This window comes from Chelonia mydas, chromosome 5 (genome assembly GCF_015237465.2).
Source record: "Chelonia mydas isolate rCheMyd1 chromosome 5, rCheMyd1.pri.v2, whole genome shotgun sequence".
NCBI classification, from domain to species: Eukaryota; Metazoa; Chordata; order Testudines; family Cheloniidae; genus Chelonia; species Chelonia mydas.
The window spans coordinates 129,713,532-129,737,634 of record NC_051245.2 but is presented as its reverse complement, the minus strand read 5'-3'; the positions used below and the strand labels follow the sequence as shown (position 1 = coordinate 129,737,634).

Sequence of the window (24,103 nt, the reverse complement as noted above, 5' to 3'; positions counted from 1 at the left end):
AGAATGGCTCCCTCAAGGATAGAGCTCACAATCCTGGGTTTAGCAGGCCGCTGATTTCACGGAGGGAGGGAGCAAGGAGAAAATGAATACAACACAAATCTGGTTTATTTCTTCTTTTGATCCACTTCACCTATCTTTATACATCTTGCCGGCAGCAGACGGTGCAGTACGACTGCTGGCCATCGTTGTCTCCTGGCTGCTCATTAGAAGACAGTGCAGTAGGACTGCCAGCAGGACTGAATCCCCATGAGACGAAACTTAAAAGGGAAATGACCTGGCTGAGTCACTCCCATGTTTGCCCAGGAGCCCCTGACCCACCTCACCGAGGTCAGCTAAAAGAGCACCCTGGAGTATGTAGACAATGACTACGGTCATATTGCCTCTTGGCAGCAGGCAGTGCAATGAGCGGCTGCTGTGTAGCAATGCAGTACTGTGGCTGCCAGCACCCAGGAGACATACAGTGACAGTGAGCTGAGCGGGCTTCATGCTTGCTGTGCTATGGCATCTGCACGGATAACCCAGGAAAAAAGGCACGAAACAATTGTCTGCCGTTCCTTTCACGGAGGGAGGGAGAGAAGGGGGGCCTGACTATATGTACCCAGAACCACCCATGACAATGTTTTTGCCCCATCAGGCATTGAGATTTCTACCCAGATTTCAAATGGGGGCGGAGACTGCGGGAACTGCACTGTGGGCAGCTATCCCACAACGCTCCAGAAGTCGACGGTTGGCTCGGTATAGTGGACGCACTCCACTGACTAAGTGCACTGAGAGCATTTGTGTGGGGACACACACAATTGACTGTATAAAAACACTTTCTACAAAAGCGAATTCTAGAAATTCGACCTAATTTCGTAGTGTAGACATGGCCTAAGAGCGCTCGCCTAGCTGCTCTCTGCCGATGGAAGAGAGCTCTCCCAGAAACAGGTGCCTTCCAGCTAGGTCTTTAGCTCCTTATAACATACAAAGTTGTACAGCATTACCCTGGAGTGTTGTCCATCTGTCAAATGCTCTTCTGAAATCGAATGTTCACTCTATCCTACCCACTTTTTTAAAAAACATGAAAAACTTAAGAAAAATCAAGTTCTGAAAAGGAGCAACTAATGACATGCTGTTTCAGAAATCAAAAGTTGGACAAAAGAAGCATTTTTACCAAATTCACACCCAGGGATCTGTGACATCTGAGAAGTGGCTAGCAAATCGGATTCTTAAGTGTTTTTGTGAAGGAACAGGAGCAACACTTCTTCCCATACCCACCCCATGAAGAGAGCCAGTCTTACTGAAACTACAGTTACAATAGTGAGTGAATGAAGCACAAAAAAGGGTTTTAGCAGTGGAGACAGTGAGGGAAAAGTAGTAACAGATCTTAGAGACTTAATGGAGAAAGAAAAGAGTACAGAGGATGACAGGTTGCCGGGGGAAAAGGACAGTGTAGTTGGCATTGAAAAGAGCAGACACACTGTGGCCATTTCATTGCCAAAAATAGTGTGGAAATCAAAAGTGGACGATATTCCAGTTCAAAAGGTTACTAAATTTTGAGCTATTACAAGATCAATTCCAACTCTGACCCACGCCACAATAACCTTAGATACCTAATTAAACAGATTGGTGATTTTTCATAAACTTAAATTTTATGCCAACCTTCCTAAACAGTGGAGAGAAATCGGAGAATACAGCTTCAATTTGAGGACAAGAGAACTAAAGTATCAATGTTTATAATAACATGAATTCCTAAAGATGGAATTTTAGAACTGTAAGCCATCAGTTTTAGACTATGAAAATTATTCAGGATTGTGATAGCTGTGAAATAGTTAAATCTCAGAAACTGACAGGGGCCTCTCAAACAATCTCTGAATGAACGGGATTATACACCCGCTACTGGAGTACTTAAACTATCTTGTCTTGACCAGATGGTGAAGTGGTGTCAGTTATCCATGTTTTGAGTTTTTACTTCTTGACCATATCCATTTGTAGACTTACATTCTTTCTAAGTTTGCATTTCCTGCAGAGAATTTTACAGTTTGCTGGTAATCCTAAAAACTACTAGTTCAAAGTGGCAGTACCCAAGAGTCAAAAATAGGATTTGACCAACAGCTCAATATCCAATACCAGTAGCCCTGTAGCTCACAATTAAGTCAGAAGTACTTGAATTTTCCCCATCACCAACTTTCCAGCATGCATCACTAGCAGCCCCACAGCTATCACTGCTCAGCCAACAGACTAAGCCCCAAAAGTACAAAAGCTTGATTGACCTTAACAGAATCTTGTGTTGTCAATAGTTACAAGTTGTCCAAGCAGAAACTTCCCATAACTACAACCTAGTTGTGAAACTTCTGCATGTCTGGCCAACAGAACCAGCTGTATAGAGAGTCACTGTTCAAACTGGCTGCAGCAGAGTGGCTGAATGCTGCTAGAGTAGCTTCATGAGCTTGGAAGGGATAACAGGAGGCGTGCTACTGTTCAAAGAACTGAAGCACATTAAACAAAACTTCTGCCACCACCATTCCTAAACTTCTTTCTACTAAGGGTTCTCTATTTCTGCTTGGGCTTGGATAGAAAGCTTAGTTTCCCATAGCAATCAACACTGAGTTTACCTTGGACACCAATTCCAGCATGAAACTAGCTTTTTTCCTTTGGCAATTAACTTGTTAGTTCTCATGAAAATGTTTTACTCAACAGCCAACCCGCTGGGTCAGTGGAAGCAACATACTCTGGAAACTCTTGGTAGGGCTGGTCTTCCACATGCTGAATACAGCTTGTGTCTAAAAGTTTTAGAAGTGCTTCCAGTCTCCATTGAGACCCACTGATATACCCGAGTTTGCTAGGCATGTTTTGAATAGATTGTCCCGGTCCAGAAGAAAGATGTGCTTACCTTAACATTGTTTCATCATAAAATACTTGGCAGATTAGAAGTTTTCCACTCTAAAAAAGTTGATTTAAGTATGTGTTGAAGACTCTTCACATCCAAAAAGAAATCACCTTGGCAAAAAAAATCACTAATGCAGGCAGTGAACCCACTGGCATCAGTACTGGTGATACCATGAGAAAGACATTCTTTGTAAACACTAGAATAACTTAGCTAGAAAAAGATTCTAGCTGCAAGGCATCCCCTCATACTCAAAACAGAGCATTAAGCCTGCAGAAATTTTTAAGTCAGGATCCTATATTTAGGAATTTAAGGGAAACCGTCAACTTGATAAAAATAGATTGTAAAAAATGTTTTCAAATTTTACATCCACTTGTCTGTCCACGTGGTTTTCTCACCACACTTTCTGGGTTGTTACCCATTTCCCTCCTCCTGTTGCTGTGTGAAAGACTCACACAAAAGGAGAAAGAGGTTAACCAGCTAGACAGGGGAGAGTAAGAAACTGACTATATGGAATGCTGTCAAATAATGTATATAATCTTTCAATTGTGATACTCTTGTAAGCAATACCTAAGAGCATCAGAAAGTTGACTGTTCCCCTTTAAGACTGTACTTTTGAGTTCAGTGAAAAGATATTAACAATTACAAAGCAAGAAGTTTTGTAGAAGGTTTTGTACCATACCTATCTTTGATCTGTCTGGCAGCCTTGGTGCATATCAGGAAGAAGAGAGAGAAGGTAATTAGTGCTTCCATGCAAGTCTCAACAGCAGTAACATGCAAGAAGAGTTAGATTATGAATCCCACAGCTATGCAGCTCAGACTCAAACACCAAACAATATTTTACCACTTTGATGTAAGATTTTTCTTTCCATAAGCTTGTGTTAATGCACAATGGTTAGAAATGCTGTAATAAGTCAGATCAGAGCAAATCAACTTCAAAAGCCACACCAAACCAACTCCAAATTACTGGGCTTTTTCTTCTAGTGTAAGAGCAGATATCCAGTTTATCACTTTAAATTTCTTTCCTGCATCCATAATTCCAAATTTAAAAGTAAAAAGTACAAAGACAGCAGCATTTACTTAGGTTCTGCTCTTTTGAATCAATAGTGTAAAGTACTTGTTTTATTGCCAATGGTGTTTATCCATACCATAACCTGTCAGAAGCCTAACTTGTGGAATAGGTATCAAAGAGGAAAGGAAAATTTCCCTCTGAAAGTTATTGTACTGTTTCGTCAATCCTGCTTTACGGTAGATTTTCCCCATCTATTCCTCAGAAGCTCCAATATATGGAGTTGCACAAATACTCAACTTCCTGCTATTATTGTAGTACACCCAGAATCAATATGGCTGATCTACGGGTATCAAAGTTTTAAATTTACCATTTGAAAACAGGGAGGCCTGGTCACATTTAAGAATAAAAAGGTTATTGAACAAGTTAACAGTGAGAAGATGGGTGGATTCATCTTTCACCTAGAGTTTCTAGTTGGTTTGAGGTTGCCTTCAACTGAGATTTTTATTTTGAGGATTAACTCTCAAGGAACAGCACCAGAAAGCTTAGGACATTGCTCTGGACATAAGAGTATTTTACAAAACCTAAGAGAAAGGTTTTTGTAAAGTACAAGCATGTTTACATAAAAATATCTTTCCATTGGAGACATTATTGGTTTGATAGGAAAGTCTTGTAATAAAGAAATTATACTACAATATCACATAAGGGATCTTATGTTGATTGTAATTGTACTAGATGAATGTCAATATGCTGTACATAGTTGGACTATTTAAACCTACAAAAATCAGTGAGGCTGAATTTCACTTCAATTTAGAATACCTGCAGAGGACCCTCTGAGCAGAGGTGAATTTCACTCCAAGTGTCCTTATTTGCTAAATATCTGTTGTGTAAAGTATACTAAAAATAGAGAGTTTGACCAATGACATTCCTCAAGGGAGGAGATCCTACTTTGGCAACCCTAATAGGGTCTTATGTAGCAGCTCTTATTTACAATTCCTCGTAGCTGCGCCTTTAAAAAGGTAGGTTCAACTTTTTGAAGGGGGGGCACGGAAAACAAAAAACAAACCACTTCTCCTAGAACCAGGATTTAAGAATGTTCCAGGGAAGCCCCAGAATCCATCCTGTCATTTCTCTAATGAAGCAAACATTTAGCTCTCAATCCTGCAATTACCCCTTCAAAAGAAAAAAAAACAAAAAAACCAAGTAACACCTGAAAGATGTCAGTGTAGTTTCTATACAGAGAAGGAAGATGAACATCTCATTTTAGAAATGAGAATTGCTGATCTAATGAGCTGGCTCAGCAGACTATGCTAGGAGACATTTGCAGTTGATCCAGTTTTCTTCTCCTAGCTACATTCCTTGTCAGTCATGGTGGTCTTTAGTGCTGTTCATGGTTTTTCCATGTCACAATTTCACAGTGAGCAATTTAGATGAAGTTTTTCAGCTTGTTTCAAAAATTCACAGAAGCCTAATTCACTAAATATCACTTTGACAAAAAAAAAAAAATCCATCCTCAATCATAGTTTAAATGCAGTAGACATGAATAGGATTTGACATCTCCCCCCACATTGAGATAGCTGTTCTCAAATTAAGTGATTAACTCTGAAAATAAACAGAAGATTCTCTGTACTATGGGGTTTTACATGTTATTGAAAGCTGAATGACTCATTAGCCGGCTAGCCATACAAAAACCTGTATTTGGCTCTACTCAGCAAGGAACGTGAAACATGTCAAAATAGTGACTTGCATCAGTTCATCAGTGTGGCCATAAGAGACACTTAAATTTAGACTTGACGCATTTGATCAGTTTAAATGCAGTTTGTGTATAAAAATTAAATAGGAAACTTGCAAGAAAAGTCTTTGACTGTTCTTGACTGGACAGTGAGCGCAAATCAGTGCCAACCCTGCTTCATACTGCTGTACATGACATGAGTCACTTCGACCATCTACAGCTGAGACAGGACAATGGAAACATTTAAATGAAGTTCTCTATAGAACTTAGACCATTACTATGGTTCCCAAGTAGGTATAAATATCCAATTACTTATAGTATAGCATGTGGTTGCTATCTTCCCCTCTTAAGTTTTTACTTTATGGACATATGAAAATAAATGCAAAAGTTGTGCCCTGTATAATGTAACAAAATTGCAATGGCTGGAATATTTGTCAGTCAACTCTACTGCTCCCATTTCATTTAACAACACTTACATCAAGTCACTGCCTATGATGCATCTCTAAAATGGGGAGAGACTTTCTGTATACAGAATCAGTCTTGATGCACTGTTTTACTGATCAATATTCCACAGCTAAAAGAATGAGTTCTGCAAAGATAGTATACTGTTATTATGTCAGGTAGAGATCTGCAGTGCTTCAACATTAATATTCAGCCAAGTACCAACATTGCACAGTCCTACAATGGAGATATGCACTAATTTAGCGTATGCAATTTACTGTATTTTTCAATTAATATCTCCACATTTGAGTGTAATTCTGTTTTTTTAAGAAACATGCTTCCATTAAGCAAGCAGTTTCTCAGCCTCTTAGATGGTTGCTTAAGATTGGTATCTACAGTGAAATCTGAGTCCCAATAGTCATGACATCCTAAAAAGTGGATTCATCTCAAGCCTAATTATAGTATTGCAGTTTTAACCTAAAAATAAGCTAAGGCACGCACCATGGTGTCCACAACAAATGGTGTCCACAACAGATGCAGCCAAGTGCTTTTGCATGTATGAAAGAACATTGTGAGGATAATATAAGCTTACAAATCAGCCCTACTTCCCAGGGGATTTCATTAGTGGGTTTTATTTTGGTTTTTAAACCAAGGGTTTAGTTTGAATAAAAAGATTTCCAAGGTATTAGCTCTTGCATACTGCAATTAAATGTAAGAAGGTCTTCATTTTTTCTGTACTTAAATATTAAAAATGAGTACTTCAAAAGGCAGGGGCAGTCTTGTCTCCCCCTGCCACCCCTTCCAAGTATTAAAGCTCAATGAAGTAAAAAATCCACTGTCATAGCTGTGGGAGCATGTAGACCAGAACAGAGCCCTACAGCTCATGAAAAATCTGTGCTCACAGAGAGCTGAAGTGGAGACTACAGCCCAGGCTAACTGTGCAAGTTACAAATACTAGATTACAGCAGACTACACTTGTTCTTGGTACCTTGAATACTGCAGATTTTGTGATCCAAATGCCAAAAGAAATGGTCATTACAATTAGTGTAAGATGATTTCCATTAATAAAGTCTGTGTGCTTTCCAGTTGACTCTAGCTATAACATAGCTTTGGGTACAATACTTCTGAAGAGCTGTTTAAGATCTGACCCAGTTTTAACATGTCAAGAAATGACAAGTCATAAGCCATCATGTATTAGGCTCCCTAACTTTTAAGTACTAGATAGATATTTAGCTTTAACTTGTCAGTCCTTCGGGGAAAAAAAAAAAAACAAACAAACAGGTTTCAAGAGGGAAAAAGCAAGAACTCACACTGCCACTTTAAGAGTAAGATTGTCCTATTTACTAGAACATTTCCAGTATCCTTGTTATCAAGTGAAAATTAAAATGGCAGAAAATACAAGTAATTGGGTTTTGGATTTGATGTGGCTCACTGCATTGTTAGTACAAAACAAATATGGTACATGACACTGACGAAGTCAAATGTGGGATATCCTAGTAATAGATCTGAAGCTGCAGTAACTGGATTGCCAGCATTTTACCAGGTGCATTGTGTTTCCACTCCTCTACCTTTCCCTTGGTGCATTTCCCCCATTCAATTGTAAGTTTGTTAATGGTAATGTACATATATTGTTTGTATTAGCTACACCGAATCACTCAAACCGTCTCTGGACTGTCATTGTGCTGGAGATTTGTACAAAAAACCCATACATTAGAAGGCCTGCAAGGCATATGGTAAAAACTGCCCTGAGGAGCTTACAGATGCTAATGTAAGATTTTAAACAGCAGTTAAATCAAATGGCTATAGCAGCTGTCATGGTAACAACCCATCAAAACCAGGAGTTAGCAAAAAGCAATACTAGGGTAGTTTAGAATGAAAATATACCAATATAGCTACTGATTTTTCACCTTTTAACAGCCAACTTGGCACTATGGCTCAAGGCACTAGCTCCTTTTCCAGATTCCTCTCCTCTTACACTACTGTTACGCTAAGCGGTTTGTAATGTCAGATTTATGATAAAATCCCATTCAAGTTAAGAAAACAGAACTGTGTTTTCCTTATTCACATCAGTTTAATTTTCTACCTTTGAGAATTCCTCAGGGTCCTTTATGTCCAGTGACCGTGCAGCAAATTCTAGTAGTTCTTCAGAATTCTCCAAGGCATTACTACATTGGCTAAGTTGATTCTAGGGTCAGAAAACAGGAGAGAGTTCCAAATATTAAAATTTGGAGAGTTGGTAAGATAGTTTTGACAGCTTCCCTCCGGGGTGCCACTTGGAACTGGGGTACCACTGAGCCTGCCTGACCCACCAGCCTGGGCTCCCTCTCAAACTGTGGTGCTGTGATAAGTTGCCAAGCTCTCTGAGCTTGCTCTTTCACCAGCATACATACAGATAGGGACACACCTAGCTGCAGCTTCACACACAGATGTGGAGATCAGCTCTGCAGCTAAAGCACCTCCCAGTTGCTAAGGCACACACCCCCTTCTGGAGTGTGAACACAAAATTATACCATCTTGTGCTGCACAGGGAACTGCGCAGTATAAGCTCATAAAATTCACCGTCTCCCTCAATGTATAAAGAGATATGCAACAGCTTTCTGCCCCAAATTATAATTTCCACACGTACTGCTTTTAGACCAAACAAAACTAGTTTAACTACAAAAGATAGATTTTAAGTGGTAAACAGATCAAAGCAGATTACCGTAGTAAAACAAAACCACAAACTGATCTTAAACACACTAAATTAGATAGGATATGAATTAGCAAATTCTCACCCTGAGTGATAAACAGGCTGGCAGATTCTTAAGGCACAAGCTGCCTTGGCTTTCCCAGGTTCATACATAGGCTAAAAATCCCTCTAGCCTGGGACCATCACTTCCCCCAGTTCAGTCCTCGGCTCTCAGGTGTTTCCAGGTGTGTTGTTGTAGGGAGAGTGAGGTATCATCAGGTCATTATCCCCCTTTTATATCTTCTTCCCACTTGCTGGAAAGCTCTTTTGCTGTGACCTGGGTCAAACAGTTCCCATTGTGTAATGATATCTCAGAGGTTTCTATTGCACACAGTTCCAGGGGTAATCCTTGTGCACATTTTCTCAATTAGCCATTAATATTGTTTGGCCTTTTTACTGTTTTACCTGAAAGGCTGCTTGTGGGGGTTTTCAACCTCCACAACATGGTTCAGTAACACCTACATAACCAAACTTCATAACTTCACATACAACAATAGCACATACAATCCAATGAGATATTACTGTCTAGCAGATCAAGACTTTTAGAATGATACCTCACAAGGCACATTTTGTACAAAACATATCCTAATTACAAGATAGTGGTGAATATTGGGGTGCCAGGGTTTCACAATAGTGAGTACTAGTATGAACAGCAGAATTTGGACATTCATCCCAGCTGCACTATAAATGTTACTAAGTATCAGCTCTGCCACCCAAAGGCTTTGGCATCCTTCTTGGCAGGACACATCATCTTAGCTAAGTAAGTTTCTACGGCTGAAACTTAAGGATGTGTACTATGCCCTATGAAACTAAGGAGCAAATAATTAGTTAGATGGCACCCGTAAGGCCCGATGAATGTATAACTGCAGTCTACTGCTCTTACCATACTAAAAATTGTAAACATTTTACAGAGTGTGCCAAATAAATTAAAGTGTATGTTGCAGATATGGTTAAAAAGCTTTCAGTATGGCTTGAACCATGCTTTCCAGTTTTAAAAAATCTTAGTTCAATATTATGGAGATACCCCTTCAAATGTAATTTAGTACTGTGTACAATATCTTAACTGCAGACCAAAGGATAGGGCAAGGGAGACATGAGTTTTGTCCTAGCTCTGCCATCAACTTGTTGCTGTGTAGGTCATTTAATCTGCATCAATTTCTCTGTAATGTGCTGCTTACTCACTCTTGAGATCTAGGGATACAGCACTGCAAGTGCCCAATAGATCTGCTGATACTGTACAGCAAATAAATGTAAGTCTCTTCCCTGAATAGCTTCCAGTAGCAAACCAAAAAATTGCGCAATACAGAACTTGCCTCTTTCTAAAGAGAGACACTCATGCCAGTTTCAAAGCCCTTTGTTCTCAAAACTAGAGATGTAAATATCTGTTTAAAAACTATATAATTTTAATTGTTTAACTGATAAACCTTTAACCGAGGTCCCTCTGGCCAGCTGCAGCTGGTCAGCCGGGGTTAACGGTTAAGGTCAATTAACAGCAAGCCTAATGCTTACTAGTTAACATTTTACATCCCTATCTCAAACGCTGCATAAGTGTAACTAGTTTTTGCAGAGTTATGTTCAGTGAGAGGCTGAATCCATCTAGACTTTTTAGGTAAGACTATTAATAAAAGTTTAGGATCTAAGTAATTGTCTTTAGCAGCAAAAGATTGTTTGATACCTCAAAGTTTATATCAATTCTCTGTGATTTCTGACTGAATTAATGCAAACTTCCCTCAAGCCAGTCAATGTAGCTTCTGTCCACTGACCCACATGTGACTGTTGCTGATATATCAGCTTTGATATACAGCGCACAACATTGCATAATATTGCCATAGAAGCAGACATCTCAACAATAGCAGTGTTTAGCTAAGGGCATCTCTAAACAATTTGCCAAGATACAGCAGACAGACACTAGCATTAGCATTCCGGATGGATGCATCAGTATTTGGAAACAGAAGGAATGGAAGGAGCCATGTCAGTTGTAAACAAGTGTAATTAGGATAGATGGCCCCACAAATAAGTAGTGTTTCTTCCAGCCTCACAGGTTTTAAAGGGTGGGTTCCAGTTTTAATCATGGGCCTATAGAAGAGTTCAATATTCTTGTGAGATGACATCAACTTTAGAAGAGAGTTAATTAAAATCACCCACATTACAATATCTGGTAGATCTGTAATAAATCTACCAGTTATACAGACATGACTGTACAACTTACAAGTTCTTCCCATTTAAAGGCATGGAATAGGTAGTTTTCCAATCCAGATAGTATCAGGAAGACTGCCTGTGTAAACACAGCACAAACACTTCCTGGTGACAGTAAAATTAGGAGACATTGCTTCCTCAACTCCAATCAAGAGTCACACCCAGTTAAACTCTAGACCAGTGTTTCTCAAACTGGGGTCTGTGAGGGTACTCCAGGGGGTCCACAGGCTCTGCTGATCAATTCAACTCCTCCCCCTCCCTCCCAGCACCTCCTGCACCCTGGGGAACAGCTGTTCAGCGGCATGCAGGAGGCACTGGGAGGGAGGGGAAGATGTGGGATGGGTGCATGAGGGCTTGGGGGTCCATGAAAAATTTCAGAGTGGTGGTCCTCAGGTTGCTAAAGTTGAGAACTGCTGCCCTAGACTAAGCTCCATTATTTCAGCTATACTTTTGTACAGTTGACCTATATAGTGCATTGTTAGCCAACAAGGAGTCCAGCCTGCAGTCTTGACTAAAAATTTGATTTATCAATTAAGGTACATCTAGAATAGTCACCATTATCCTTTACCTGCTTTTAGTAGGCCTTTGGAGATTCATAAAGTGCAGTTCTATTCTGAAACAACTCCTCTCCATCCCCCTCCAAAAAAGTACCATGGGACTCCTTGAATCATGAGACACTGAAGGTGATCAAATTTGAAGACTAAGAAAATAAACATTTCCAGGGCTGGTAGCTATAACAACTTTCCCTGAAAGGCAAGCCGACAAAACCTGCAAGTATTCAGTCACCAGTAACATTCCACGGGCCCTCTTTTTTCCTTCGGATTTCAAGAAGTGGCAGTGCAGTCATACAATACATAGGTTTCAGGTAACAGTTGTTGGTTCAACTGTACGACACTGACAGACAAGCTTTCAGAATGTCAAGCCCTCTGTTAGGTCATGAAATTAAGTTCCTTAAAGTTTTCTATATGGTATGATCATAACTGTAGATTTAAACCCTCCTGCTTCAGATCATGATCTGAGCAATGACAGCCCAGTTAGGGATTTCTTGCACCTTCCTTTGAGGCAACTGGTACTGGCCACTATCAGACGTGATACATGTCTAAATAAAGCACTGGTCTAATTAAATACCAGAACTCCTATCAGGTATACATGCTGTTTGCTTCCACAGCTACCCCACCCCAACCATTAAAATATTGAACACCTTATAAACATTAGTGATTTCACCCACACATGTGAAGTAACAAGGATTATCCCCATTTTTTGAGACAGGAATCTGAGGCACAGAAAAGTGACTTGCCTAAGGTTCTATAGGAAGTCTCTGGCAGAGTTAAGTGCCAAGTAGATCTGCTCATGCTGTACAGTGAGTAAATGTTAGCCTCTGACCTTAAAAGCCTCGAGTAGCAAGCTAAAAAGTTTGCAGAATACAGAACTTGCCTCTTTCTAAAGAGTGTCAGCCAGGCCAGTTTCAAAACCCTTTGTTCTCAGTCAAACACTACATAAATGTAATTAGGCTCTTGACTGGAACTTCAGTAACTAAACTTATTTTAAGACTAAAAAAAAAAATCTAAATGACAATACTAGCTCTTGTATTTGGTATGAAATTTAAGAAGGATATAGGAAAAACCTGTATGTTAAAACCTCTCGGCTTGGTCTCAGAGCTCCAACACCAGCACTGCTATGAGGGAGCTAGAAGAGTATAATGAGTAAAGACAAGAAAGCACATCAAGTGCCTTAGTCAGAGTCTATTTGCAGGAATTCTGGAACAAAAGTTGAGTGGCTGATGTGGGTATTGAGATGCAAACGACCACAACGGTCTTCCAGCCCTATTATTTCATAGCAGTGCTAAAGAATAAAGCCAGAAAATGTCTCTTTCCTGTGTACTCTGGAAACTGTTTTGTGAAATTTAATCCAAGTTTAGCTGCCAAACCTTTGAGTATGGATATTACTAGTGAACAGGCCCCTAAAGGAGCCATGGAAATTTGTTCTGAGAAACACAGTCTAGGACTTAAAACAACAAAAAAACCACACTAGGAATAAGGGGAGCATATCCTTTCAGAGCAGGAGGGTGAAGAGGAAAGGTAGACAGACATTTTCACAATAAAGGAAAATAAGGATACCATTCCATCCACATTGGAGTCCTCCTTAAAGCAAATTCAATGTTAAACACAATAAGGTTTTTTAACTAGAGGAACAGCAATTAAAAAGATAAGATTCATAGTCCCTTGCAACATATGCCAATGTTTATCTTTCCAAAAGCTACACTTTATTTTCTCCAATAGTTTGTCACGGATACAAAGTTGATGTCCAGTTCAGAAAGTCAGTTGTTTTGTTTATATGTCATCACACTCCCGCTCCCAAAGATACACCCTGTGTAGGGGACTAACTGTAGAATACCTGTTCTTATATCCAATTTTGTAATTCAACACTTCAGAAAAACGTAAGTATTGGGAACTGTGTAGCAACAAGTACCTCATACTTTTCCAGTGGAGGACAGACAACTCCTTATGTGTAAAGAGCAAGGAGGAGGAAGTATGGATCAGTAAGTAGGTGCTAGCCTAGGACTTAAGACCTGGATTCAATTCCTAGGTCTGTTACAATCTGCCTGTGTGGCCCTCAGCATGTCACTTAGCTTCTCTGTTCCATCAGTAAAATGGGGGAACAGCACTTCCTTATACTCAACATTCATGTGAGTTAAATATATTTAAAAATTTGAGGGACTCATGCAATGAAAGCCATGTAAGTAATTAAGATAGAACACACACCTTAGCTAGGAGTAAACATTTGTTATAAATACTTGCTGCAAAATCATTTTGCGTTGACTAAAACTAGCTAATTTGTGAAGAATTACATCCTTAGTACTGCAAAAACTTTCAGATGTATGTAATTACCTGTAGCTCTTGAGATTTATGAGCTTGTTCTTGCTTAATACTGTTGGTCATACTTTCCTTCATCTCATCCAGTATAGAATACAGACCATCAAATTCCTCATCCAGCTCAGCAATTACATTAGAAGAATTAGCCTAAGAAGAGAATCGTAACTGTGTTTCAGTTGTGCAAGAACAGTGATGCAGTCTTCTAGAGTGAAAGCTTCCCTGCCTCCCCACCCCAAACTACAATTTGCAATGATCACTCTGCATGTTGTCATGCTACCCCATCTCATAAAAATTTGCTAGTCATGATGCAATTTGTATGGTGGGCCTCTCAAGCAGACTAGAGAATTTAGAATATTACAGGCCACCAGTTGGTTATGTCAGCAATGCTACAAACAGAATACTGCACAGCACACAGGTATGTGTAAACATTAGTTATCCAATAGTACAAACCTCTCATTGTCATGAGTCTCAAGCTCTCACACACAAAAAACTAGTAGTTCTCACACACACACGTAATTACCTAGTTCTATGAGCAGCAATTGGTTTTATTTGCCACTACTTAAGAAACTTGCTTTTAGATTTACAGTGTTACAGACACACCAATGCTGAGCAAAGAGCACAGAGGTATAAGCATCAGGCAGTAGATAAATTAGAAAAAAATTAATCCTTGTTGTAGACTGAGAGAAGGGGTAAAGATACAACACAAGTCTGACAGTCTGTTATCTTCCAGTTTACTGATTTAAAAGCACTAACCTGAAAAGCAAGACAAGTGTTGATGATCAGACCAAAGAAATCTCAACATGTCACATGAATATTGGCTTTTCAGAAGAATGTGAGCTGGATTTAACTAGGAAAAAAAGTTCACACACAACTACCACAGCTTCCACTTCACACAAGGTGGCAGAAGCTTCAAAAACTATAGGGAAGAGTCTAAATGATGAGTCCAGTCTCAGCATTTCTCAAAAACAGGGATTTTTCAGTTTCAGAATTGAAATGTATACTTGCATTTTACTTTCAGTAGAATCACCCATAAACAGAAAAACCACCACAACAGCTTTCCTTTTTGGTTTTTAAGAATTGTCAATAGCAGCTCTTTACACACCAAGAATTTTTTTAAGTGAGCGTCAATAATCCAAGTCTGACTGACCTCCCACCCCTCAACTTCATCACATTTGCAAATATAATGATTTACAGATATTAACACGTGTACCTGAACACCTTTTAACGTATGGCTCAGTGTGTCGATAAAGTTCTGGATTTCATCATTTTTGTTCGCCAAAGTAGAGATAATCCTTTGTAGAGCTTCCTGGAATTACAAAGAAATTCAAAAGCAAATTCAATATTTGTGTAAAGATTATATATATTTTCTATCTTGTGAGCAATTTTAAATAGTTTGCTACCCCAAAGACAATGTTTATTACTGAATGAAAACCTTGTCTGCCTATCACTTCCCACTGTAACACCAAAGACAATACAAACATGGATTCAAGTCCTAATGTGAAATTAGAGTTTTGTTTCAAAACGACAACATTTTGTTAAAGCTAGGAAGGCCCAAAACAGTCAAAGATGTGAGATCTAAGACAGGGGTTCTCACAAGAGATTTTTTGGTGCCCTCAGCGTGTGGCCACCAACTATTGCTGGTAGCCGCTCTGCAAATTTTTCCTAAAATACTTAATTAACTTGAGGGGGAAAAAAATTACAAACGATTTGGACATATATGTGCATATTTATGTAGGTTTTTTTGCAGACTCAAATAAAAATGATGTACAGTTTTCTCTGTTCTTTACTGGACCTCAACAGAATAGAAACAAATAATATGTTTTGCATATTCTTGTCCCTTTTTGTTGTTTCTTTTGCTTTATGTGGTTGCTTATTTTTTTAATACTTGCTAGCTAGTAAGTCTGTCTGTGTGAAAACAGATATTTGTATTTTGTTAATATCACTTCAGCAGACTTGCTAGCTAGCAAGGAGGCAGCGAAAAGTGATATTAACAGACATACAAATATTTTTCACAACAGACTTACTCAGCCCTGGCAAGCTGGGGGACAAATTAAGCCCTGGATGTGGAGGTGGGTAGGGAGGCAGCTCAGGGTCAGGGATTATGTGGGGGTGAGTCCAGGGACTGGAGCCCTGAGCAATGGCTGGGGGTGAGCCTGGGGCCAGGGGATGAAGCTTGCCACCACACAGCTGGAGTCTGCTGCCTGGCCACCCCAAATCTGAAACCTGAGCCCCGCCACCTGCCTGCTCTTCCAACATCTGTGGCTCTAGAGGGGGACAGGACCCAACCCCTACTGGCAGCCCTGGGAGGGGCCGTTGCTTTGCCGCCCTCCCATATCACCACCCAGGAGAGGCTGGGGACACACAAAAAGCCCCTAGTAGCAGCATGCAGCCACGATTGCTGCATTGAGAAACGCTATCTAAGAGGTATTCCACCAAGGTATATGGCTTTTTCCTTATTTTAAGAAGTCTTTTCTACTCCTTTACACATTTGATCATGTAATTTGTATAAAGCATGGCTAAAACTTCAGTGTTTTTGGCTTGGCTGTCAACAGAAGTTGGTATATAAGCAACTGTGTTTAAACTAACATTTCTTCCTAGTCCCATCCTTAATTCATTCTACAAATTCATCACAGGAAAATTTATTACTTCTGATCTCACAAATAAAGTGTGTGTGTATGATTCTCCAGTTCCTCAGAAATATTTAAAAAAAACCTGGAACTGGGTAACTGCCTAGAAACAAGTCAGCTGATCAACCTTGTGGTATAGCACTCAGGTAACTTAAAACTGGTGGGATGCTGTCCACTGTCTCTAGAGGGTATGCCAACATCCAGTTCAACAGAATATTGAAAGGTAAGCTATGGAGAACACTAAGAACTGAATTATACTAGTATCCACCTACCTGCACTCTAAGGATTTTAATATGAGATACATCACTTATCAGTGTTTCAGTGGGGAAAAAAAAAAAAAAAAAAATCAGCAAGCTATCTACAGTCCCTGCTTCCTGCCAGAAGGCCCTTAGGAAAAGATACCTTCCAATTTCAAGTTTGGAAAGTTTACCTTTACACCTATCAAGAGTTGGCATGAGGTAGTCATGCAATACTATTCTGGTTAATTGTGTGCAACTGCATACAATTGACAAATCTTTCCAATTTTTATTACTCTTCAATGAGGACAGTCAAATTGCTATGGTGATATGTACCAGGATCCATTACTTCCCTCAAATTACTGTTATGAATATATTTCTACCATTTGGTTTAGAATAGAAGCTTTCCCATTGATTAAAGTATTATATAGGAATATTATGGACAAAGTTGTTTTTAAGTTATTCCCTCAGACAGTCTAATCTGACCAACTGCTTTCTGGTTCACTACTGACCAGGAGCAATTGTGCTTGTGTCAGACAAGCCCACAGCTAAGCCTTAGATCCTATAAACATAACCATCAGTATGGATGAGTCAGAAAACTCTCAATCCTCTTGACTTGGATTTACTAGATCCTGTTGGTTCTGCCATTTGAAAAACATTTTATAGCCATGTACAATAAAGTCTGAATTTACCTGAAGGCAAAGGTCTATCTAGGTAACATTCAAATAAAGTCCTTTGCACAGCCACTCCTAAAATACAAACAATGTATCACTCCCATTTTCTACTTGCTAACAGTTGTCCCACCATAAACAAGATTGTGCCAATGATCCTAGAGTTAGGACTAATGGGGGGAGAAACAAGGATCGGCAAGACTATTAGAAATAGTACATAAAACTTTCAAGGCTACAGTTTCAGTTTCATCAAGCAGGAAGGAATACCATGAAGTTCGGCTAACTTTAATCCTAACCATATATTTTTCCCCATATTGGTGAAAAAAGGTAAAGGTTGAAAAATCCACTAATGGAGTGAGTAGCTTTCCTTGGCAGGTGTTGGGGCCCAAGCCATCAATTTCAAATAAAAGAGCTAGAAGTCAGCAGCTAGTATTTTGTTTGCAAATAATCGTCCAAATGAATAGTAAAATGCAAGATGAAGCAGACTACAGCTCATCTCCGAAGGCTGGCAGCTCCATCCTCTCTTCTGCTGTCCATAATTTCATTAAGATGAACTGTAGGAAAACAGAGGACCAATCTATACTTAAAAGGCTGCTGTGGCACAGTTGAAGATCTTCAGTGAAAATGCTAGTATGCCAACAGGAGGGCTTCTCCCATTGACACAGTTAGTCCACCTCCCCCAGAGGCAGTAGCTATGCTGATGAGAGAATTAGCACTGTCTATACCAGGGGTTAGGTTGGTTTAACTGTGTCGCTCAGGGGTATGGATTTTTCACAGCCCTGGGCAACATAGTTATACCAATGCAAGTTTCCAGTGTAGACCTGGCTATGAGCAAAAGTAGAGGCTTACATCCCATCGGAGAATGGCCTAACAAGCAAGTTGCAGTGAAGCCCCTTGGCTAATTCCCCACAGAGGGGGATTCAAATAACACTGCACAGAAGGTAAGCATTGTGCTTATCAGGCATTGTCCTGGATGTCATTGGTGAGCCCCTTCATTTTTGTACTTCCTTCTGGCTAGTCAGGCTTAGTACCCCAATTAGTACATGTTCATGGAGTCACTGAAGTCCTAAGATAAGGTTTAGATGTGTTAATATTGTATGCTAACAATCTGTTCATGGCAAATTAATTACATTGTAATTTAAGAATTAGATTTAGTGCCTCTGAATAGCACATTAATGCCCATGAGTTACATGATGTGATCGGATACATTTTGTATTGAGGGAGTGCAGGCTCAAATGGTTTGGTTGTGTAAAGCACAGTCCTGACAACTATGTGGGTAAGACCAACCCATCAAGATAGAAAGAAAAAGAGGCCAACCCAAGAAGCGATTGGCAAAACTATAACCTACCCTCATGAGAAGATGGCATCGGGCTTTCTGATATGTAGCAGTGAGTCTCAGCTGACCCGATCAGCTCAGTGCACCCCACATACTTATTATATTGATTTAAAGAATGTCTTGAAATATATCATTGAAAAACGAGCAACTCACTGATTATAATTTTTATGTTAACAGTACATAATCTCACAAGAATACTAAATGTGCTGGAAATGTTTTTAAAATGTGGTAGGGCTTAAAGCACCCCGTGTTGACCAAGGAACATGGCTCCACCTGCTTGTATTGTCTCCAATGTAAGTTGATCAAGGAGAGGCAATGAAGTACATTTACATAAACTGTAAACAAAGCCATCAAAGAGGAGGAGACAACAAAACAAACAAAAACACATGGCATCAGCTCTCTGGTGGACACAGCAAGCTGAGCCCCCTGGAAACAAGGATGAACCTTGAGAATATGAGTGGAGAAAACAAGCCATTTTAGCATTCTTCACCTGAAGAAACAAAGACATCAAGCACTTTGAGATCGGAGTTGGATCCTGCCTGAGGACTAGCCAGCCCTGCTAGAAGACTTGTTAAAATGGACTATGGTGAGAAAAATCAAGGATTCCAGCTTGTTAAATTGGGTTTTAGCATTAGAAGCACTGTCAAAGCCGATTCCCTACTCTGGCACTTTGAGTACAGAAGGTGGGGACCCGCAAGGATTCTAAAAATTAATACTGGCCACTCCAGGCTTGTATTAAACTCCCAAGGTTACAGTTTCTGACCTTGGATACACAGATGCTGCCACCACCCAAATGCAAAAAAAACAAAAAAAACAAAAAAAAAAAATACACCCCCTTTGAAATCAGAAAGGCACACTTTGGAATTCCTTCCTGTGAGGTACCCTCAAGCCCTTTCATCCCCCTCCGGGGAAGAGCGGAAAAAGAAAAATAAAGGAAATCAGCTGTTGCCACCAGCTAATTTAAGAACACATGCACAAACATCTTAGGACACCAAAAATCCAATCCTGTTCTTAAAAAAGGTAAATTTTATTAAAAACAAAAAAAGAAAATATATCTGGAACTTAGGCTTTTGCTAGATTTTAAAAAAACCCACTTACAAAATTTAAACATCAAGAATAACCTTCTTGAGGTCCAGCTTAAAGGTTAAAAGCAAAACAAAAAGTATTTGGGGTTAGCACAGAGGGGTCCACAAGCCAATAAACAGAAATAAACCTAATCGTGTTTTTCTAGACATTCCCTAGTTTACTTACATATCTGGGGTTTCAGATAAGCAATCTCTAGGTATTATCTGATGGTTTTTCATATCTGGCTTAAGCTTCTCACTGCATAACTGCTCCCTGTTCCCCTTTTTCCCCCCAGAGAATCACAACACCTAGACAAAGGGAAGGTTGTGGGTTGTTGTTTTTTGTCCCCCCCCACCCCCCGGCATTTTTAAAAGTTCTAGCCCTCCCATTGGTTCTTTTGGTCAGGTGCCCACTCCTTTCCTTTTACTTGTGGGCTTGTTAACCCTTTATAGGTAAAGGAAGCAGAGAACCACCACCAAGAGGGATTCCATAGCCAACTGAGTGTCCACAAAAGGGAGCTACCCTCCCTCCCTCCCCCCATTTATCACAAACATATTTTCACTTTTGTTTATTTGGAACCTTTTCTATCCCTATTCCTTCTGTTTGGTATCATTTAAGTATCTGTCCTTTGTGGATTTTACTCTTTCCGTTTAAAACACTCCACTGAGATTGTTTATTAACAATCTCAGTGGAGTGTTTTAAACGGAAAGAGTAAAATCCACAGTCAAACTAACAGGCTGATGCTGTGTATGGTCTTCTCATTGTAGCACTCATAAAACCTTATCAAATTTGCTGGTCCTTTAGAGAAAGGCTGAGCACTGCATGGGAGACAGTTTTGGGTAGACACAGGACCAGAGGGACAGTTAGTATCACCCTGCATGGAGTAACCAGGCTGGTGGAAGCCAGAGTGAGGTCACTGTGCTGTATGCAGGTGGCTGGTGTCAGGCCTCTGAGTCAAAGTTGCACAGTACAGAAGCACGTAAGGTTGTAAGTGACACTTTACTGGTCTAGGTGAAACTCCAAAGCGTCACAGTGGAATATCATAAAGGAAGACGTTAGACTGTGGTGTAATAGACTAGAGGACATAGCATTGAACAGAGCACTCTGGGGGGGGGGAGACTCCTAAAGCGGACTCCATTAGATGGGATTAACAAAAAGACGACAATACATTTTGTGTATCTAAAATTTCACAAGCAAGTCTGTCATACTACACTACAAATATACAGTAATAGACATGACAAGATTTTTTGTAAGTTTACAGATACACAAGATGTCCCTTCCTAAATGACACTTGATTTATATGCATTTCTATGGCACTCACATAGCAACTGAACACCTCAAATATTAATGAAATATACATAAGGTTATTCATTTGGCCCTAGCAAGTATGGGTCTAGCTCTGAGTCTGAGCCTCTGCAAAACCTTTCATTTAAGAATGAGGTTTCAAGACATTACGATTTCAAAGGTAACTTTCCAAATGTTAACGAAGCATAAAGCAAGCTACTGCCCTCTTCAAGTCTGAAGATAGCTGTAATATTTCTGCTACTGTTCATAGCTTCTCCAAGCAGCACCAAAGGGAGATTAACAATACCTATGGTCGGTTTCAAGGATACTATGCAGAACCCCATGGGGCAGCAGTAAAACTTAGAAATCATGTGAATGCTACTGTTTGGAAAAGCTCTGACTAGCAGAGACAGGCACTGGAGAGGACCACCCAAAATAAAAAGGCTCCAGAAAAGGGTAAAGCAGAAGCCACTACTCAAGACTGGGAGAATCAGTAGAATAGCAGAGGCCCTCTCCCCTACTCCTACCGCTTGTGGGAGGGGAGAAGAGAATAATTCCTTTTCTCTTCCAGCAACTAAAGGTGGATGGAGGTTCAATTTTATACAACATTTAATGAGGAAGAGACTTACAGAAGTTCACCCCCTTACCTCTTCAACCAAAAGGCCCCGTGAGAGCACCCTGACAGGAGTCTACCACAGAGCTGGCTTAACAACCAGTTATGTGGTAGCATTTCTCATCTGCATATTTCAAAGTAGTAAGCTTAGTCATCCAGACAATAGGTGTGTGAAGTTTTTCAAGCCCCAAAAAAATCAAGGTACAACTCATAGCTAACAATAGTTCCAGTGTTTCTGGGCTACTGCCAGTAGTTAGGTGAGATCCTAAAGGAGGAGGCAGGGAAAAATCCTTCCTGATACCTGGTCAGGGACCCACAAAGTTGGGTCAAGATTACTTGCAGAGCCTATGCTAACTTTTTCCTGTTGGCGCAGTCTCCTAACCCAACCACTTCTCTGCAGGTCAATAATTTGATTGGGTGGGGGACAGGCAAGGAAGGTGACAGAAGGGAACGTGGGCCAACAGCCACATTTTAAAAACATACAAGAAATGTAATTAATTTGTCCCCTTCAATGCAGTTTCACATTAACAGTAAACAGAGGGATTCACCTATGTCAACAATCTACTTACGGGTGGCCAAAATGCACAATAAGAGAGATCTATACCAGACTGGTGTTTTATAACATACAACTAGTATCCTGCTTGTTGGGATGCTAAGTCTTTTGTTTAGCTCAACGTTTACATTTGTTGGTTTACAACCCCTTTACATCCCTCTCGTAGGAGGGATCAGACCAATATTGCAGAACACTTTCCACCTATTTTCCCAGCATTTTCTTCCTAGTAGCTCTCTTACACTTGACCATTTTGCAGTATGCCAAGTTACTGATAAGAATTTTTCTTCCACTGCTGAAACATTGTCCTATTTTCTCACTAGTACAGGCAAATCCCTTAGGGAAACCTGCTACTTCCCAGGAACTGTTGCGCATGTATGCTGCTCCGCTCTCCTCTCCTCCCCTCCCCTGTATGTCGCAAGGGAGTTTCTTCTCAGCTATACTATACGGTTTTCATACAGCCTCTCTGTGAAAAAGCCGTCTCCAAAGCTACAAGTTAGACAAACGGCAAAGGAGAGAGAGAGAAATGGAGAGCGTACAGACAGAAGGATGGATTCCCTCTCACATGAAGATTTTAAGTTAGACGCACTCAATGGAAGCTACGTTTAGTGGGCAGCTACGCTCCACCTCAGCATCCCCCCTGCCTCTAGGGCTGAAAGCAACAGGTCCCACGGGACCCAGCCGGCTGCAGGCACCCTAACGCTGCCCTGTCGCCCGAAGGCAGCTTCCAAGCGAGCCTTGCTCCGCCACGCGCAGCGATCCCGCCGACGGTACCCAGCACTTACACAGCACTTTCCCGAGGCGGCCACTCAGGTTTGCCTTGCAGCAAAACAAAGCTGAACAAAAGCCTCCGACAGCCCCCAAGGCTGTGACCAACACCCCCCCGCCCCCCGCCGCGTCCCCCAGACCCACCCCACGGCTCGGGCGGGGCAAAGAGCGAGTCACCCCAACCTGCCTCCCCCCCCCCCCTCCGCAGCCATTCCCGCTGCCTCCTCACACCTGCCGGGGAGGCCCCCCCGTGAGGGTGGGCGCGGCCCGTTACCGCCCGAGAGGCGGGGGACGCGGGGGGCGGGAGCCAGCCCCCCCTCCCCCAGCGACACTCCCTCACACCAGTCTCCCGCGCGCCCACTACCAACCCCCACCCCGGGCGCTCACTCACTTTCTGGGCATCCATAGCGAGGCTGCGGCAGGCGCGCGCGGAAGACAGCCTATCGCTCAGCCCACCCGCTAATAAAAGTCGTCTGCGGGAGAGAGGCTCGACTCTCGCACCCTCAGCGCGCGTCCACCGGCACCTCTGCGCCTGCGCTGTCCTGTCCCCCACAAACCCCTTCCATCCCCGCCCAACGTGCCCGCCCTTTCCCGGGCAGGACGCACCGCCCCATTCCTTGCTCGTCCAATAGAGATGCACCGCCTCGACCAGGCACCGCCTCCTCCCGGGCCCGTCTGACAGGGCGCACCGCCCTTTCCCCCCCCCCCTCCGTCCTTTACGTGACTAGGAACGTCTACTTCGAGGTGGGAGGGGAAAGGCGAGAGAGATGGAGGTGGGAGCTGCAGCCCTGGCGCCTGCGCAGTGGGCGTGATGCACACCGGCGGCTCGGGCGGGGGTTGGCCTGGGGGCGTCTCACGCTAAAGGAACGAGGCTTCCCCGGAGTCGCAGGTTCGCGTCCAGGCGGCGCGCGTGCTCTGCCCAGTGCAGGAACCAAACTCAGTCCCAGCCAGGCCTGGGCTATTCCCACAGCACAGGGGAGTGGAGGGTGTATTGACCTGGCAAAGGCCAGCAGTGGAGTCTGTATCCACGCCATAGCCGCCCCCTCAGGGGCAGAAGCCATTTTCATTCTGGCCTGAGTTGACAAGTGACCAATGATTTTCACTGGCC

General features: G+C 41.5%; 1 protein-coding gene across 3 annotated transcripts in view; it reads right to left on the bottom strand.

Annotated features, from left to right (window-relative positions):
- The window catches only part of FSD1L (fibronectin type III and SPRY domain containing 1 like), a 64,914-nt gene extending 41,372 nt beyond the window's left edge, over positions 1-23,542 (bottom strand). The window contains exons 1-5 of one of the 3 annotated variants that reach the window (XM_037902335.2): positions 23,387-23,542; positions 15,056-15,151; positions 13,861-13,992; positions 8,132-8,233; positions 3,549-3,571 (exon numbers count right to left, since the gene is read on the bottom strand). In XM_037902335.2, the coding sequence (XP_037758263.1) occupies positions 3,549-3,571; positions 8,132-8,233; positions 13,861-13,992; positions 15,056-15,151; positions 23,387-23,401 (368 nt within the window). In that variant the 5' untranslated portion in view covers positions 23,402-23,542. The remainder of the gene's footprint in view (positions 1-3,548; positions 3,572-8,131; positions 8,234-13,860; positions 13,993-15,055; positions 15,152-23,386) is intronic. The other 2 variants (XM_037902337.2, XM_037902339.2) reach the window with 2 other exon arrangements.
- Between the last annotated feature and the right edge of the window lie 561 nt (positions 23,543-24,103).